Consider the following 18,139-nt stretch of genomic DNA (forward strand, 5'->3'; position numbering starts at 1 on the left):
TGTGGTAAATCCACACTGTGGAATACTGCTCAGCAATAAAAAAGGAATTCCATATTAAGGTGAATGAATTTCAAAATAATTTTGTTAAGTGGAAGGAGCCAGCCATGGCAGGCTACATAGAGCATGATTCCATTTCCATAGAACTGTAGAAAAGGCAGGGGCACGTGGGTGGTTCAGTCGGTTAAGTGTCTGATTCTTCCGCCCAGGTCTCGAGCTCAGGGTTGTGAGTTCAAGCCCTGCATTGGGCTCCACACTGGGCGTGGAGCCTACTTAAAAAAAAAAAAAATGTAGGAAAGGCAAAACCGTAGTGAAAGAAAGATGATCAGTGGCTGCCTGGAGGAGCCAGGGTCTGGGCAGGAGATGGACGGCAGAGGGGGCAAGAGGGAACTGTCTAGACAGTGGAAATATTCTGTATCTCGATTGCAGTCATGGAGGTTTATACTGTTTACAATCGCCTAAACTCAGTAAACTGTACACCTAGAGTTAATAGGTTTTATTTATGTATTAAAGCTGGGAGGAAAAAAGAAACATCAGAAAAAAATTGAACTTTCTTGCCTCTCTTCTTATGTATTTCCCGCTTTGGTATGATTTCTATTTTGAATCACACGTGGGAGTGAGCAATTGTAAGGTTTTCAGTTTGAGGTTCTCAGTGTCTTCATCTGGCCCCCGGCAGCACAGCATCGGAGGCCCTTTTGGTCATGCGTTGGGGACACCGGTCACCTCCAAGGCATCTACTGCTCTTGTCCTCCAAGCTCTGTGACTTTCATGCCAGGCTTGGGGCCCCAGAGTCTCTGGTGACACGGGGGCCACCGTGCCGGGTTCCTGCCTCCTCTGGTGACTACAGATGTCCTCTGCCTCCCAGGGCACAGGGTGGGAGGCACTCACACCTCCCTTCTGAAATCCCCCCACAGCCCCCTCCCCCCACCTTTTCTCCCTGGCATTCTCCCTCCCATAGTTTTACATTTGTCTCCAAGAAAGTCTTCATCCAATCCCTCAGGCAGGTAGCAAGAAGCTGCTTGAAAGGGAGGGGTCGTGGAGCAGTGAAAGATACAGGAGAACAAACACAAGTGAATATTTCAATAAATTACTGGGCCATGGATGTCGAAGTGTGCGTCAGCGATGCTAATGTCCGAACCGAAGAGCGGCAGGAGGTGGGGGTCCTGGAAGGATGGGTCACAGGAGCACGCACAGGGGCTGGCAGGGGTGCAAAGGGAGACGGGCCGTGAAGGCACCCAACAGTCATCGTGTGCCATGTCATCTCTCTGGCATCCTGCCCATCGGGGCAGCTGCGCCTGTAGGGCTCAGAGGGGGACGCGACCTGCCTCAGGTCACACAGGTACACGTGGGCCGTCCGAGCCCTCAGCCCGACTGGCAGTCAAGCAAGAAGAGAGGGGACTCGGGAACCACTGCTGCTGCCTACCGTCTGGCTGTGTGACCTGGAATCTGCCAACACCGCTGTGTGACCCTGGGTAGGTTAGGTCACCGTTCCCTGCCTCAGTTTTCTCCTCTGTAACACAAGGATGGTAGAGGCCCCCACCTGGAAGCGGGTGGGGAGGGGAAGCACATCAAACGTGGCCTAGAACATGGGCCCCTGGCACCATGCCTGAGCCGGGCGTGGGGTGGCCAGAGGCAGCCAGGTCATTGGATCGGAGCTGGAGAGCTTCCCTCCGGGTCATCTGGACGGGAGTTGGGGAGCTGGCCAGGGCCCGCTGCAGTGGGGAGCAGCTGGGGAGCTGATTTCTAAGCTGCGCGTGGACGGGAAGGGTGGGTGAGGCCACGCAGGGGATGTCTGGAGTGGGGTCGAGCCCTAGGGTCCAACAGCCCTCTCTCCTCCGGAAGGCAAGGAGAGGAGCCTCTGGGGCCTAAACTGGCCAGAGGGGGCATCAGAAAATGAACAGAATAACGGTGGGTATTTCTTCCCTCCTCCTTTGTCTCCCTCATCTTTTCCTTCCTCTCTCCTTTTGTCCTTCTCTGCCTCTTCCCCTTCTCCTCTCCCCCTCTGTCTTCCTTTTTTTCATCCCCACCTTGTTCCAAAAAGCCTGTGAAGAAGAGTCTGCGCTCCGAGCTATGTCATGAGTAACCCACTTGTGTACTTGCGGTTTACCTACCTGTAGAAAAATCTGTACCTAAGATCACCACATGCTGTGGGCGAATGGCTTCTGATTCCACTCCACAAATATCTACTGTGCTCTGGTTAACTGAGCGTACTTTGTGCTAGAGGTGCCAGAGAGATGCAAATGGGCAAGGCCAGTCCTTGGAGGAGCCAGTCGGGGGCCCCTGGCTGATGTTGGCAGAAGACAAGCCCTCCTTTCCCAAGGATGCTAAAGGGCTCTCTGTCTCCCAGTGCCCTGGGCCCACTTCCCTCTTGAGCCGAGTGCAGAAAGGGGCATGGCTGCCAGTCCTGCGAGGTCTCAACAAGACTGTACATTGAAGGCGTAAGTCCACGGGAACGAGGCCGAGCCTGGCCTGCAGGTATGGGAGGTCTTGGTAAATATCTGTGGGCTCACTGCTGATGGTGTGCACGAGCTGGGATTCTGATTTCGCATCTATTTCTTCCTTGCCTGTGAGTTTTCCACAGTCATCCATATGCATAGAACTTTCCCCTTAACACGTTTTCCCGGACCACACCAGGCTTTGAAACGGGCGGCCCCAGTTTTATTTGCATGTCGTTTAGTTCGGAGAAGACATTTCCAGCCTAACAATCAAGCAAGCTTTAGCCAGGTCCCAGGATGAGCACAGTGCTGGTTTGCCAGAACTCTCGGGGTTAAAGGGAATTAGAAAAATAAGGGAAAAATAAGATCTGAAGAGCAACTGGGGGTTGCAGTCGGGAAGACTGTTCCCCAAATGCTTTAGGCTCTGAATTCCTGGCCTTGGTATGACGTAGAGCCGTCTGTGAGTAATTCTGACTGATGAATGATGAACAGAAGTGACGCGTGTTCCTTCTGGGCTGGATCACTGAATCGTTCACGCGAGGCCTGCCGGAGACTTCCTCTCCTCAGGCCTGGCAACCATCATTGTTCTAGGTAGGGGCTGCTTCGGCCTCATCCTTGAAAAATGCCATGTGGACAGCCCCTCTTCTGGCCCACCACAGATGTGGTGGAGTGAGATGTAAGCCCTGGTTGTAGCCACTGAAATTGGGGCTTGTTTGTTAGTACAGCATAACTTGGCCTCTCCTGACTGCTACATCAGGAACACAGAAACCCTGACCTGAGAGGCCGGCCTTCCTTATCCTCTCTTCAAAGTTCAAAATACCAAATCTTCTCACTTTTCCTCAGTCTTCTCAGGCAACACTGTGCTTTATCTGGTCAATATTTATCATGTAGCGTGAGTAAAAGAGGTAAAAAAAAGTTTTGTTAGAAATGTACAGAAAGCAATGAGTCCATTTGAGGTTGGGAAGTTTGCAGTGTGACAGAGGAGACAAGAAATGGAATCTTTTCCCTCACCCCTAATGTGGGTAGAACAACAGAATCCCAGGCCATTACCGGTGACCATTACGGTAAACTTTAGAGGTGATCTGACTTAACTTTGTAGTCCAAGAAGGCATTACTTCTCCATCTCTGACTTAGCTGTACCTACCCAATGCCAGTCATGAAGCTGAGCACTAGAGACAGAGGTGAATGAAACCCAGTCTAATGGGTACAGTGACCCAAGAGGGGTTTGGACCTAGTGCTCAGAGCACCGAGAAGGAAAGAAGCTACTTCAGATGAGAAATCAGGGAAGGCGTCTTGGAAGAGGTGGTAGTTTACCTATGGGAGCCTTACCCCTCACTGTATGTTTGTATGTTTGGGCCAATTCCCGACTGATGTGGGAAATACGAAAATGGATGTTGGGCGTGGCTCACCACCTTCTCCACCATTTGGGCCAACTCAACCCTCCGTGACCCACCAGAAATTACACTTCTCAGCCCTGTGACTTCTCAGACTGCCTTATGCATGTCCAGACTTTTGTCCAGGTACAGTGAGGTCTCTGCTCTGGATGGTGAGAGCCCAGTTGGGTGAACCCTGCCTGCTCTGTAAAACCAGGAATTAAAACGAGAGCCTGACATTCTAGGCAAAGTGTTGGAAGTGCTCATCTAACCATGCTCTGTGCAAAGAATCCCTGCCTTGATTGGGGTGGGTGGCCATGTGTTCAACTCCCATCCCCAATCTCCTGTGGGGAGAATCACTGAAGAATGGCTTTGTTCTGGGTTGTTCAGCTCTGCAGCCTTTAGCAAGCAACTCATTCACAAGTGAGTACAAATTAATACAGTACATACCAGTTACATAAATATTGTGCTGTAATTGATTGTCTTCTGTAATCAAAGGCAAGGCTGCTGACTGTGTTACTTCCCCTACCTTGCAACTCTGGGGGAAGGGAACTGAGGTGGTAGAGGTGGGTTTTGCTGCATGGGTCTGTTTGTGAGCTGTGTCTCATGTATTGAGAAGGGGGTAAGACCCCTTACATTCAGATTCAATAAGTATTTATCAAATGCCTATTATGTGAGAGGCATTGAAAGACCTGTTATCTTAGTTCGTTATGAATTGAGTTAATAGTAGGAACAATTTGATAATATGACACAAAAGTTAGTCTTTACAATAACATTTTCCCCCCGGTAGATATTATTGTTGGAATTTAAATAATCCTTTAGGTTTTACAAACCCGATGTAAACTTATTAAAGAAAATAAAAAGCCATGGCAGCTCCTATCTCTTTGCTTACAGAAACCACAGAGGGCAGAAGAACAAGAGCTTCAGTTCCGGGTGGTAGGTAAGTGGACTGTAGTAGCCGATTTTCGAAAGTTAGAACAGGGTAGGTGAGCCAGGGATCTCCCGCTATTTGCCTGCATCCGCTTTATTGATTGTTGAACCACTTCCATGCATGGCATTGGAAATTTTAAGTTACTTCCCACAATACAAGAAAGCAACGTCATCTTTCCATTTACCTGCCAACGCTAAGGCCGGCTGGGTTTTTCCATCAGTTGTTTGGATTCGGAGGACAGTTAATTCGTGGGGGCAACCTCTCACTTCCCCCCCTGCTGGGACTCGAGTGTACTTGGGAGAATTTGGAGGGAGCTCTGCCCGTTGGGAAGCCAGAGTTTCAAAATCCGCAAGCAAGCCCTTTTTGCCTTGTCGACGGAGAGACTCTGCGTAAAGCCCCGAGGAAGCTCAGTTGTCGCCTGACCCCTGCGGGTAGTGCAGTTTCCCTAACCTTGACCCAAAGTCAGCCGTTTTTAACTCCTTTCCAAAACATCGCACCAGCCTGGCTGTGGTTTGAAAGAAAAACGAAACCGCCCGTTTTGGGCGTCCGCAAAAGGGCACTCGCTCCCTGGGGGCTAGGAGCAACTTCTCGACCACCCGGCCCAGGGATCTGAGATGATCGCGGACCACCAGACCCCTTTCCGCTCTCGTGCCCAACTCGCTCGCTGCCACTTCCCTCCACAAACGCCGGCAGGAGTGGGTGGCAGCACCGGGGCGATTTTATTCGCGTTTTTTTTCCTCCGGGTTTTGTCATGGAAACGCTGACACAACCTCCAGACGGCGGCCGAGCCCGGCCGGGGACTGAGGGCTTTTGGGACCCTGCGGGAGCGCGGCGCGCACTCCGCACTCCCCGGGAAACAGCTGGACGCGACCAATTCCCGGGTAGGGGCGGGGGGAGCGCGACGCTCCGCCCCGGCGCTCGGGTCCCTCCCTCCTCCCGGCTCTCCGCGGGCGCCCTCCCCTCGCCGGGGGCTGCGAGTTGCATTTGGTAAAACCCAGCCCGGAATATATAGATCACTGGAGCGCAATGAAGTAGCCTTTGGAGAGGAGGGAGGGGGCCCGTCCGACAGCCCCAGCGGCCAGCGCAGCGGCGGCACCATCCGCGCTCGCACCCCAGCCGCCCGGCCCGCGAGGAGGCAGCGCGGCGGCCGCCGGCGGGAGCGGAGGCGGCGGCGGGGAGGTGGAGAGGAGCAGCAGGAGGAGCAGGGGCGCGCAGCCGGCGGGTCCACGCATCTCCGCACTTCCAGAGCAACTCCGGCGCCTTCCATACCCCTGCCCGGGGCTGGGGGCTCCGAGAGCGGCCGCGAAGCCCTCCCGATCGTTCCCCCACCCCGAGCCCTGCCCAGCCCTGCCCTGCGCCTCCCGGGCTCCGCTCCGCGCGGCAGGGTCCCGGCTCCTGCGCCCCGGGCGCGCCTCCCGGACACCCCGGTCCCCGCAACCAGGACAAAGCCATGAAGCCGGCGCTGCTGGAAGTGATGAGGATGAACAGAATTTGCCGGATGGTGCTGGCCACTTGCTTGGGATCCTTTATCCTGGTCATCTTCTATTTCCAAAGTATGTTGCACCCAGGTAGGGGGCGCGTTAGCGTGGTTTTGTTGGATTTTTTTTTTTTTCTCTCTCGCGCTCTCGCTCGCTCACTGGCGCCGGGTTTCTGCCTCTTCCAACCTTACCTCTTCCCTCTCAGCCACCTCGGGGCTCCTTGGTCCCCGGTCTGCCCGGGTCGCCGAGTCGGGATGGAGAGGAGGAGGGAAGACGTGCTCACCTTCCTCTTCCTCCCGGCTCCAGGCTGGAGGATGGGAGCAGGAGGGGCGGTAGTTCCCCCCCCCCCCTTTTTTCTTTGTGTCTCTTGTCTGTCTGTCTGCGAGGTAGCAGAGCAAGGTAGAGAGGTTGTGGGCAGCTCCTGGTGGTGGGGGACCGGTTTGAAGAGAACGCAACTCCCCGCTGATGCGGCGATCTGAGGATGAAAGAGGCGCCGGGAGCCTGCCGCCCTGCGCCCGGGCGCGCTGCCTTTTCCTGGGTGGGGGGCCCGGGGGCGAAGGCTGAGCGCCCCGGCGAGGTCGCCAGTCCCCGCCGCGAGCTGGGGAGCCCGAGGCTTAGGCTCCCACGTGTCCCGGGCTCGGCGCCGCGCGGAGGTGTGGGGAGAGGTTGGGTGCCTGGCGCTGCCCCTCCACCAGGCTGGGGAAGGGGCCGGGCGCCCGCTAATTGCCCCCCGGGGTCTGGCTCCTCAGTGACCTTGCGGCTGGTGCCCTGGGGCTTGCTTCACCATGTGCCCCCACCCCAACGGTTCTCCCGACCCTGCGCTGGTCACGGTCCCCGGGTCACGCCTTGACCGCAGCAGTTTTGGAGGAAACTTTGGCTGGATCCTGGGCTGACCGTCAGGTTGCTTACCCCACTCCTGGGTTCCGAGCATCCGAAGTCCCCCAGAGGGCCCCGGGGCTTGTGGCAACGAGCCCCCTCCCCCGCAGCCCTCGGGAGCTTCTACAAGTTCCACATCTGAAATGTGGACTGGGGGAGGATCGAGGCTCGCCCCTTCCAAGGGGCGCTAAGGAAAGTTTGGGACCTGGGGAGGGAGGGGCGCCTTCGAGCGCGGCGGCCGGGGGTTCGCAGCTCGGGCCCCCAAGCCCAACAGGTAAAAACCTTCCGAGGAGGCTTCGGGGCGACGCGGATCTCCCCGGGGAGCCGTGGTATCCACACCCCACCTCAACCCCGGCAGGCCCCCGCTGGGCCACATTGGCTCCGAAATCCATTTTTTTTACGCCTCCGAGTTGCCTTTCTCAGTATAGCCACAGCAATAATTTGCTTTTATAATTGCAAGGAGGGAGATGGAAGCACATTTCCTTCCAGGGAAATGGGGTTGGTGTTTTTCTTTTTGCCCCCCCCCCCCCGTCCCCCTGCGTTCTCCTTTCAGTGTGTATCTAACACTTTGAGCAGACGCAGCCCCGAATTCTTCTAGCCTGCATTTGGGTGGGTGGCAGAGGAATAAAGCTGTTCTTTCCATCAATCAGGCCGGGGCTGCCGTTGGGAGCTTCCTTGACAGCGCGGGGTCGGCCGGGCCGGTGGGCCCGGCTCCCCGCTCGGCCGGAGCAGTTGTTAAAGCGGCCACACGGCCAAGGATATGGTCTGACACTACCACACGGAACCTCAGGACATCCGAGCCAGCCTTGTAAAAGATGGCTTTTGTTTGCAGTTGGGTATTTTTAGTTCCATGTCAGCAAACTGCAGCCGTGTTTGTCTCCTCACCCAAACCGGTGGTTGGGAAACTTCTAAGGCAATTTAAAAATGGACCTCGCTGGTGTTCTGGGCGGCGGGCGGTGGTTGCAGCGCGCTGGGCCAGACAGACAGAGGCATCCTAGAGGCCAGACCAGACTCCGCCCCAGGGACTGGGGGACTGGGTGGTGTGCAAGTACACTGGGGCTCACCAGTTTAAACAAAGGGCCAAATGATTTGGTCTAGACTCTAGACATGTGTTTAGGTCACTTAAAATTTTGCCTGGATGGAACGTGCCAGGTAGCTCTTTGCAGAAATGCCTGGAACAGGGATGGATCTTAGACTCCATCGGGAATGCACTTGAACTTCACTGTACCTGTTAGTGGTCCAGGGAAATATAACTATATATAACTATATATGTAACTATGTGTGTGTGTGTGTATATATATATATATATATATATATATATATATATATATATATAAAACTATATATGTAACTATGTAAATTAACTATACCACCGCTATCCATGCTTTTCATGTAGCTTGGGCTTTGCTTTTCTTGTCCGAGAATTAGGAAATAACTTTCTAACCAGAGACACCAGGAAGAAATTTCCAACTTGTAATTGGCACTTTGCTAAAATTTCCAGCCCCGGTTTTCAACGTTGGCTTGAAAGTGGCACTGGACTTTTCTTGGTCTAACCTTTGGGAATCAGGGACAGAACTTTCTCTAAGGGTGTCCTAATAAGGATCCTCTGTCCTTGACCTTATGTTCTCAACCTTTGCTTTCCTTCCTAGCCCCATGCCACCTAAGAAATAGCATTTGTTTATTATTCATATCTCTATGAGTATGCTTTTCTGACTACCCCCCACCCCGTCCTTAGCAAGTAGTACTTTCAGTACCTTCTCTTCAATACAGACCTGAAGATGGTTCAATCGAAAGGTCTTCCTTAATTTGAATTACATATGGTTCCGTGAAAACTTCATGCCAATGGTTCATTATAACACGGGGTGTAAAAATATGTTTTGAAATCAATATTAAACATTTCCCTTTCTATTTTTTCCATTTTATTCAACTTTACTGACATTAAACATCACGGAGCTGATGCTCCATCTTTTCTACTGCTTTGAATTTCTTTAAAAATGAGGTGATCTTTGCTTCTTCAATTTAGGGTAATGGTGGGATGATCCTTTGGCTGGGCTCTGCAGTTTCAGTCTTTCCAGATCACCCGGGGAGAGGCAGAAGGGACTGCAGCATGGCTTAGATTGGGTTGCTAAAAATTTGGAGCCCTCTGGCAGGAGTTTCACATACCTGTATCTGATATAGAAAAATAGTATTCCAAAAGAAATGGATTCCCGGCTTCTTTGGTGGCTAGAGAACACCTGGAGTGTGAGACGAGGGAGAGAAAGAAGAAAGGAGACTGGTGATGGGGAGGGCTGGCTGTCTCTCCCTCTGAGTCTAATCTGGGGCCCATTGTCTTTTGTACTTTTCTAATTCATAAACTGAAGCAGTTCCTAAACTCGAGTAGCTGATCTTTCATTTGTTTGGAGCGTTCGGCAGAAGTGGGCCTTGTCAGGAAGGCAGCTTTCTTTAGATCTGTGACACTCTGATTTAATAGTTTTTGTTTAGATCAGGGTTTTTTTTTTTTTTTTTTTTTTTTAATTTTAGTTTTAAGTAATCTCTACACCCAGCGTGGGGCTTGGACTCACACCCCTGAGGTCAAGAGTTGCATGGTCCACCGGCTGAGCCAGCCAGGTGCCCCGGGATCAGGGTTTAGGCCCCATTCTAGTTCCAGTGTTTTGCACAGTGCCTGACCCACAGTAGGCTCTCAGTAAAATATTTGCTGGTTGAAAGCATGAAGTGGCTCAACCCTAGAAGACCCACTTCTCCGGTTTTTAGGAAGGTTGTCAAGCCTTGCCAAGAATGCCCCGTCAGTGAGTCTGGGTCTGTCTGGTGGGGACCGTTTCTTGCCTTCCTGGTCTCTGAGACCCCCCCCCCCGCCCCCACAGACATGAATTTGGTTTAAGTCATCATGCACCAGACAGGAGCATTCCCCAAGGCCTAGATTTGCTGCCCTGAGGTATGATGCAGCTGGGGGCACTGCTCCGTGTCCTGGGTACCGGGGAACCTTGGCCTTGTTTAGCTACTGACTTGAAGAAACCCATCCCCAGGACGAAAACCTTTTGTGGCTGGGAGCTGCCCCTGAAGTTGGTGAGAAAGGAACCGCATGCTGTAGTGGTTTCTGCACATGTGTAGACCCTCGGTGAATGCATCCTCTAAAAGTGCATCCCGGACGGTTCGGTGTCTCGCATACCTGCCCGGGTCGGCCGGGCTTTGATGGAGCTGTGTTGTGCAAGGCGAAGCTGAGAGGCCCCCGGGCTGCATTTGTGCCGAGAGTGTGAAGACAGATTCTCTGAACCTTCCTTTTGTGTCACTCCATAGGGTTGTGGTTTTGTTTGAAAGCTTGTGCTCAAAGAAGAGAAGCCTGCGGAGGAGAAAGCCTTTCGTCTCTTTCTCGTCCTCTTTTTTCCTTTGCCATATGTTTACTTTCGCTGTTGCCTGGGATTTCTTTGCCTTGGTTGCATGTATTGAAAGATTATACCCTTTATTTAAAGACTTCTTGAGTTACCCCTTTGTAGTTTTACTTGATTAGATTGAAAGCACAGTGCTTTTGTGTTATGATTTCAGTCTAATTATAAACATAATATGTGCTCTTTTTAGAAAATTTAGGAAGTATAGAAGAGAAATAATCGTTTATTATTCCGGCACCCAGAGGCAACAGGTGCTTTGTTCTATAAATTATAGAATATATAGATTAAAAAAATAGTTGAGGTCACAGTATGACTTTTGTACCTGTTTTGATGTATTTTAGACAAATTCATCGTTATGGTGACTAGTTATTAAGTTTAAAGACAAAATTTAATCACAGCCTTTTTACTTTATAGACTTGCATATGCGTCCCCTCCCCTCCCCCTCTTTGTAGGATGTCAGTCCAATTTTTTTTCCTTTTTTGCTGCACATGTTTAATTTTATTTTTTAATTTAATCTAATTAATTATTTATTTTTTAAAAGTAGGCTCCATGCCCACAACAGAGCTTGAACTCACAACCCTGAGACCAAGACCAGAGATCAGGAGTCGGACGCTCAACCGACTTGAGTCACCCAGGCGCCCCTGCACACATTTAATTTTACATTAAAGAATCTTTTTGCTTAGACATGAAATGAGTTTGGAGTCAAAGCAATTTGTAGGGGCTGTTGTTAGGTCATCTATCTGAAACTTCCTTTGGAAAGACATCAGGAGGGTCTCAAATGTGAGACTGTTATGGATCCCGAAAGTAGCATGAAATAACTGAAGGTTAGGACTTGTCCAGTATGGGGTCTCCCTTTGGTGGTTGGAATGTTTGCACCTCAGTGGGGCATTTTCCTAGCTGCATTAAGACGAGACTGATGCACTTAGGCAGTTTCCTCCGACAGTTCTAGCCACTGCTCGGGAGTCCATGAGTCATTGCTTTCGGGAATAAAAGTGGTGGTCAGGCACCAGGGGAAGGGTGGCGGGAGATTTCTGTGAGGTCTGGGCGGGGGGGATCCGGCCTGCAGCAGAGGTGGCTGTGGTTTATATTTATCTGGTTGGAAAGTCATCTTGCTTATGACCAGCTCTATCGGCACAGCCATTTAAAAACAGGAAATCAAAAGCTTACAAGCACAGGCTCCACCCTTTCCCCCCCTTCAACCCACCAACTGGACAACCTCTTCTTAATCTGGGGAGGGTAGGTGAAAAAGGCCTCAGGAAGGTCATTGCCAACAGGCATGTGCGTTCAAATTCCTAGAAAAACCAGAAGTTGTTTTGCTTACTCGTTTTTTTTTTTTTCCCTTTCAGTTTCTCTTGAGTTTTGAGACCCCATCTTTATGACAAGTGAAGAGGAAGGCACATCTTGCTAGGAGGTCACTGAATAGTTTGATCTGTCAGTTAAAAATTCCTGGAAACTGTAATTTGACACATCTCAGATCAAATATGATCGATCAAAATTTACGAGTCTGTCTCTGTCTCTCTTCCTCTTCTACTCCGTGCTAGGCACTAGGGATTGTCCTAGCACTTGGGGAATCAATGTGGATTTTTGCCCCCGGGGTACTTACGTTCTAGTGGGATAGCCAGACTTTAAGTGAGTGCAGAAGTAAAATAGATGGCTTGTCAGATGGTGTGAAGACAGAAAAACAAAGCAGGGGGAGATGGATGGGAGGCAGGGGTTGCAATTTAATATAGGTGGTGATTAGGGACTGTCATTGGTAAGATGACCTTGGAGAGCAGAGACCTCAAGGAAGGGAAGGAACCATCCGTGTGTCCATCCCAGGAAGAATGTTCCAGGCATAGAGCAGCCCAAGGCCTGTCCTTGAGGTGGGGCTGAGCAGGGCAAGCCACAGATTGTTCACAGCACAAGGCAGAGAGAGGGAGCAGCTAAAGAGAGTGGGGTGGAGAGAGATTTGGGATGGGAGGCCCTGGAGGGTCTGAGAGGAGTCTGGGGCAGGCTGGATGGGAAGTGAGGATGCTTCTTACTTGTAGCTTCGCGTTTATCTTTGGGCAGCTGGTCGTGCACTTTGGTAAAGTGGTCACCGTGGAGATGCCATTTCTTCTCACTCCGCCACCCCCAAACTAGACTACCACTCAGTAAGAGAGATTTACGAAAAATTTTAACAGAGCTTGTGTTGGGAAATTCTTCAACAAAATGTTCAGGATGCGATCCGCGGTCGTTCACTGTAGAGAAAAGAACACGGAATTTGTAGTCCGGAGACCGGCTTTCAGACCTTGGCTGCTTGCTGTATCCAGTCGACATCACTCAAGATGTCTTTGTTGAATGTTTATTAGCAGCTAGGCTCTGCTCTGGGGGCTGGAGATACTGCAGGGACCCAAATAGACAAAAATCCGTGTCCTCGTGGTACATTCTCCTGGGGAAGGCACAATAAACAAATGCATGTTTAAAACATAGAGCATGTTTGGGGCGCCTGGGAGGCTCAGTCAGTTAAGCGTCTGCCTTTGGCTCAGGTCATGATCCCAGGGTCCTGAGATGGAGCCCTGCATCGGGCTCCCTGCTCAGCAGAGATCTGCTGCTCCTTCTCCCTCTGTGCTCTCTCTCTCTCAAGTAAATAAATAAAACCTTCAAACAAACAAACAAACAAACATAGAGCATGTTTGATGATGACAGAACAATAAAGCAAGGAAGAAGGAGGTGAAATGGAAGCAGCCAGGGGACTGCAGTTTGGAGGAGGGTGCTCAGACAAGGCGTCTCTCAGAAGGGGGCTTTAAAGATACAATTTACCGAGGACATACAGGAGATGAGCCGGGGAAATAATACAGGTGTTTATTGGGTATTATTTCTGAAGGTTGACATGGGCCAGGTGTTTAATATGTTATTTCTCAAAGGAATCTTACAAGGTACACATGGTGATTATTATCATTTTATAAGGCAGGGACACGGAGGCAGAGAGAATCTCACTTGTCTAAGGTCAGATGGAGAGGATTGAGGACCCACGGCTGTCTGACTTAAGAACTGTTGCCCAGGCCGTCTGGTAAGGGCTCTCAGTTGGGGTCTCCCCCCTCTCCCCATGTTTGGAAATGTGTAGGGGATGCTCTTGATTGTGTCTGAGGATTGATGACATCAGTCTCATTGGCCGGGCCAAGGATGCTAGACATCCTGCAAAGGATGGGATCTTTCCGCCCGTCAGAGTCATCTTGCCCAAGTGCCAATAATGCTTTTCCTTGGGAACTAGCTCAAGACTGTCCAGGCTCAAGCAATATCTGGCATAGTACTGGTCACACCCCACCACTTGGGCAGGTGCCCGGAGATTGTAGCAACTTAATAATGGATTGAATGACTGACTGCGTTGGAAGTCACAGCCTCAGAGATTTTGTCCCCTCTTTGCCAAGTGAGGGTAGCAATATTCCCTCTCCAACGTGGTGCTGGCGGGAGGATTAAGTGAGAAACGAGAAGGAAAGTGCCTTGAAAATGGGTGCAGACGGAGCGCACACAGATTGTTGGAGTAAAAGCACTGTGGTTTCTCATCCTGAGATCCTAATCTTCGTGTTTACAACAGGGTTTATCTGTTTTCGTATGTGTGCCCTGTCACGTTTACTGGGAGGGTCCTGTGTCCAGACTGTTGTGTCTTCTTTCTGTCTGCACGAGCCTTCTATCAGCTGTGCCGGCACCACCATCCCCCACCCGCCGTGGCCGAAACGGAGCTCTGCCTCAGTGGTGCATTTTATTTATTTATTTAATTTGATTGTATTTTTAAAGATTTTATTGTTTATTTGAGAGAAAGAGAGAGAGAACGCACAAACATGAGCAAGGGGGAGGGGCAGAGGGAGAAGGAGAAGCAGGCTCTGCTGAGCAGGGAGCCCGACTCGGGGCTCGATCCCAGGACCCTGGGGCCATGACCCGAGCCCAAGGCAGACGCTTCACCGACCTTGAGCCACCCAGGTGCCCCTCGATGTCATTTCTGAAGCTGAACTCAGGAGGATGAGAAGTCGTTTCAGAAAAATAGCAGTTGCTCCATGGTAGCCCTTCAGTGAGCAGCGGTTGGGTGGCTTGCGTGGCTCATGGCACAGGACAGAATTGATTGGCCTTTGTCGCCACACTTGAACCTGCTGTGTGCAGAGGAGGCCCATATGGCTTCTGCCTGCCCAGGAGCCAGTCCCCCCACTCTTGGAGCCTGGGGGGCTGCCTCTGTGGATGGCATTCATAGCCGGGGCAGAGGCCCGTTTGCACCACGGTCCCCAGAGCGGGTACTGGGATTCAGTTAGAAGGTGTAATCCTGATCTGGGTGAGGCCAAGGTGTACTTGGTGCTCTTTGCTGGCCTACTGCTTACTTTCCTGGAGAGAGTCCTGCTGGGCTTGATCGCCAAGGAGGGAGTCCGTCAGTGCTCAGCATTCTTTACATGCTGAAAAAGTCTCTCTTTTTAGGCACTGGACCCTCCTCCAGATGAACTTTCCACCTCACCTGATAGAGACCAGTGGTTCTCAACCGGGGACCATTTTGCTCCCTTCTCTCCGCCACTGCAGGGAACCTTTGGCAATGTCTGGAGGAATCTGGTTATCACACCTGGGAGGGGGAGTCCTACTAGTGTCCAGTGGGGAGAAGCCAGAGATGCTGTTAAACATCCTCCGTGCCCTGGACAGCCTACCTGCCCTTCCCTGCCCCCCGTCCCCTGCCCACCACTGCTCCCCACCAACAAAGAATAATCCAGCCCAGAATAACAATAGCTGGGAAACCCTTATTTAGAGTCTATTATTTTTCTGATGCTTTTTTAAGAACAACACACACATACACTCACACAAAGAATACTACAACCTTCCTCACTTCCTGAGTACCTAGTATGTAATAGGCAATGTGCCACCTGCTGTATTTGGATTAACACATTTAATCCTCACAATCTTGTGAGGCGAGCATTTACCAGTCCCATTGTACAGGTGAGGAAACTGAGGCTTAGAGGTGAAGGAGCTTGTCTAAGGTCACAGACCTGGAGAGTTAGAACAGGACCCCTGCCCAGGTCCGACTGACACCATAGACTATGTTCTTCACGTCACCGTTATGCTCCATGTACGTGCTCTCGCTTTCAGCTAATTAGGTCAGGAGGTAATTTGTTTAGAAGGGCCTTAAGCCCAGCTGTGGACTCCAAGTGGGACATTCACTGATAGCCTCTTCTCTTCTTACCCTACACTCTATCTCTGGGTGAGCTCATCCCCTCTGGGGGCCAGTACTGTCATCTGCGTTCAGATGACACTTCTCACTTCAACGTGGATGTGTCCTGAGGTCAAGGTCCACTTCCTATGTTGCTTCCTGTGTCCAATCTTCAACCAGTCTTACGTAGCCAGAATAAGGGGATGGGTGTCCTTCCTCGGCACACTGTGGTAGTTTGTGAGCACGCACTTGTCATTACACACTCTGGTGTGTTGGGTCATTAAGAGCAGCCAGGTCTCGTTTACCACAGTACCTCAACATCTAGAACAGAGCCTGGTACGTAGTAGTTGTCCTGGTCACCATTCAGGCTCCATAAACTGGGTGGCTTATCAACAACTGGAATTGATTTCTCACGGTTCTGGAAGTTTCGGATCAGGGTGCCAGCATGATTGGGTGAGGGACCTCTTCCGGGGCACAGATTTCCTGGTGTAGTTCCACATGGCGGAAGGGGTGAAGGAGCTCCCTGGGGCCCCACCGTCATGACCTAATCCCCTCCAAGGGCCTCCCCTCCTAATATCATCACCTTGGGCGTATGCTTCCAACATATGAATACTGGGGGGGGGGCGGGGAACACACATACATTGAGACCATAGCAATAGCTACTCGGTAAATATGAAAACAGTCGAAAGAGTGAGCACATTGATGTTGATGGGCAACCAAGAAGAAAATCCCACTTCCTGGGGTGGCGAGCGTGGAATTGTCAGCCATCATCTTTGCCGATTGGCTTTTCAGTTTGATTCGGCAGTGACTGAGCTGGCACATCAGAGGGCAAAGAGGAACTCAGTTAACACCATGGCGAGGTGTAGACCCAGCCAAAAAAACTGAACAGCTTTTGAAGGTGTGGTTGGTTGTTAGGTGCTTGTACCCACGAGAGGAACCCGTATGTCCCGGGGGGGATCTGCTCGTTCACCCGGAATGGGAGGGTCTGAAACAGGACTGTCCTCGGGCCGGCAATGTCCAGCCAGGATGTACTGTCGGCTGCGTGTGTCACTTTAAATTTTCCCGTAAGCACATTGAAAAAAAGTAAAGAAATGATAAAAACCACAGGTGAAATTAATATCTAAAATATCCACTTAACAGGCGGCGGATATTACAGATTGTTGAGATTTTACATTTCTGTGGGAAGTCTTGGAACTCCAGTGTGTATGTTATGTTTACAACGCATCTCGATTCAGACCAGCCACACTTCATGGGCTCTGCAGTCACACGTTAGTGGCTACCCTATTGGGTGGTGTCGCTCCGAAGTGTTAGAGAACTTTTTATGGATTAGGGCTTTTTGTTTGCTTCTCGTTTATTTTGTTTGCCCCTTTCCCCTTAATTTAAGGCACATTTTATTTCCTGGGTCTAAGTTGAACCCTCTGGGAAGACTGTGGACCGTCTGGGACCGTAGGTGTTAAATAAGAGATGTTAGCTGTGGAAATCACGTATGTGCCGTTCAAGTAATTTCCAGCCTCTGAACTCTCTTCAGAGTCTTCTTGTCATCTGAAGCTCGACCCTCCTAATGAGACCCTAACAAACTCTGTAACGTAGAGAGAGAAACAGTTATCAACTCCATTTTCCAGATGAGGCAGTGGAAACTCACAGGGGTTCAGGGAATTGCTTACATTTGGTTTAAAATGATTCTAACACAAATGTTTGAGTGCAAAGACTGGCCCAAGGAACATTCATTCTGTGGGAGTGGACAGAAGACACATGATTAACCGTCTATGGGGCTAAATGTGGTTGGGGTTACAAAGAGAGACAAACTGCTAAGGATGGAGCTGGGGATCCTTGATTTGGGGGGGGTGTTGAGGAGGACTTCACGGGAGAGGTGATGTTTGTTGGGCCCAGAAGGATGAGTAGAGAATTGCTAGGGAATATGGGAGAAAGAGAGGAAAGACATTCCAGGGGAGGGCACCTGCCAGAGCAGGGGTGAGGCAGGAAGGAGAGTGATGTCTTGGAACACAGGAGGCTCCGGGGGGAGAGAGGGGGTCAACAGTGGACCTGGAGGGCCCTGAATGCTCTCAGGTTTGACTTTTATTCTTGGGACCTGGGAGCCATGGAAGGTTGAGGGTCTCCTGTTTTTCAGATGATGAAATTTAAGCTCCATTTAATTAAACTCTCTTGTTTCATTTGAAGGGCAGAAGTTTTCAACTCACTTTCTCAAATGAACTGGGGCCAGTTTGCAGTAGTTTCTATTATTATCATTTAATGGGAGGTAGGAAGATTATTCATGCATGTCTAAAGTGCAAAGTAAGAAATAGCTAAAAGCACTCTGTGATGGGATTTAAAACTCCACTGTTTGCTTTGCTTGTGCCAAAATGATAGGCCACGGAGGTTAAGTTTCAGTCTCTCAGTTGCTAATGGTGCCCTGGGTTCACCCTCAGAGGCTCTGGAAGAAGTAAGTGGCAGGAGAAAGGAAAAGTGTGTAAATAGTCACAGGGAGAATTTCTTCCTCCAGTGTGAGCTCCCGGGCGTGTCTGGGGT

At 50.7% G+C, this 18,139-nt stretch overlaps 1 protein-coding gene across 2 annotated transcripts in view; it reads left to right on the forward strand.

Moving 5' to 3' along the window:
- Nucleotides 1-5,660: 5,660 nt before the first annotated feature.
- The window catches only part of CHST11 (carbohydrate sulfotransferase 11), a 261,062-nt gene continuing 248,583 nt past the window's right edge, over nt 5,661-18,139 (forward strand). The window contains exon 1 of one of the 2 annotated variants that reach the window (XM_036103384.2): nt 5,661-6,304. In XM_036103384.2, coding sequence (XP_035959277.1) covers nt 6,187-6,304 — 118 coding nt within the window. In that variant the 5' untranslated portion in view covers nt 5,661-6,186. The remainder of the gene's footprint in view (nt 6,305-18,139) is intronic. The other variant, XM_036103395.2, reaches the window with a different exon arrangement.

This window comes from Halichoerus grypus, chromosome 6, assembly GCF_964656455.1.
Source record: "Halichoerus grypus chromosome 6, mHalGry1.hap1.1, whole genome shotgun sequence".
Lineage (NCBI taxonomy): Eukaryota > Metazoa > Chordata > Mammalia > Carnivora > Phocidae > Halichoerus > Halichoerus grypus.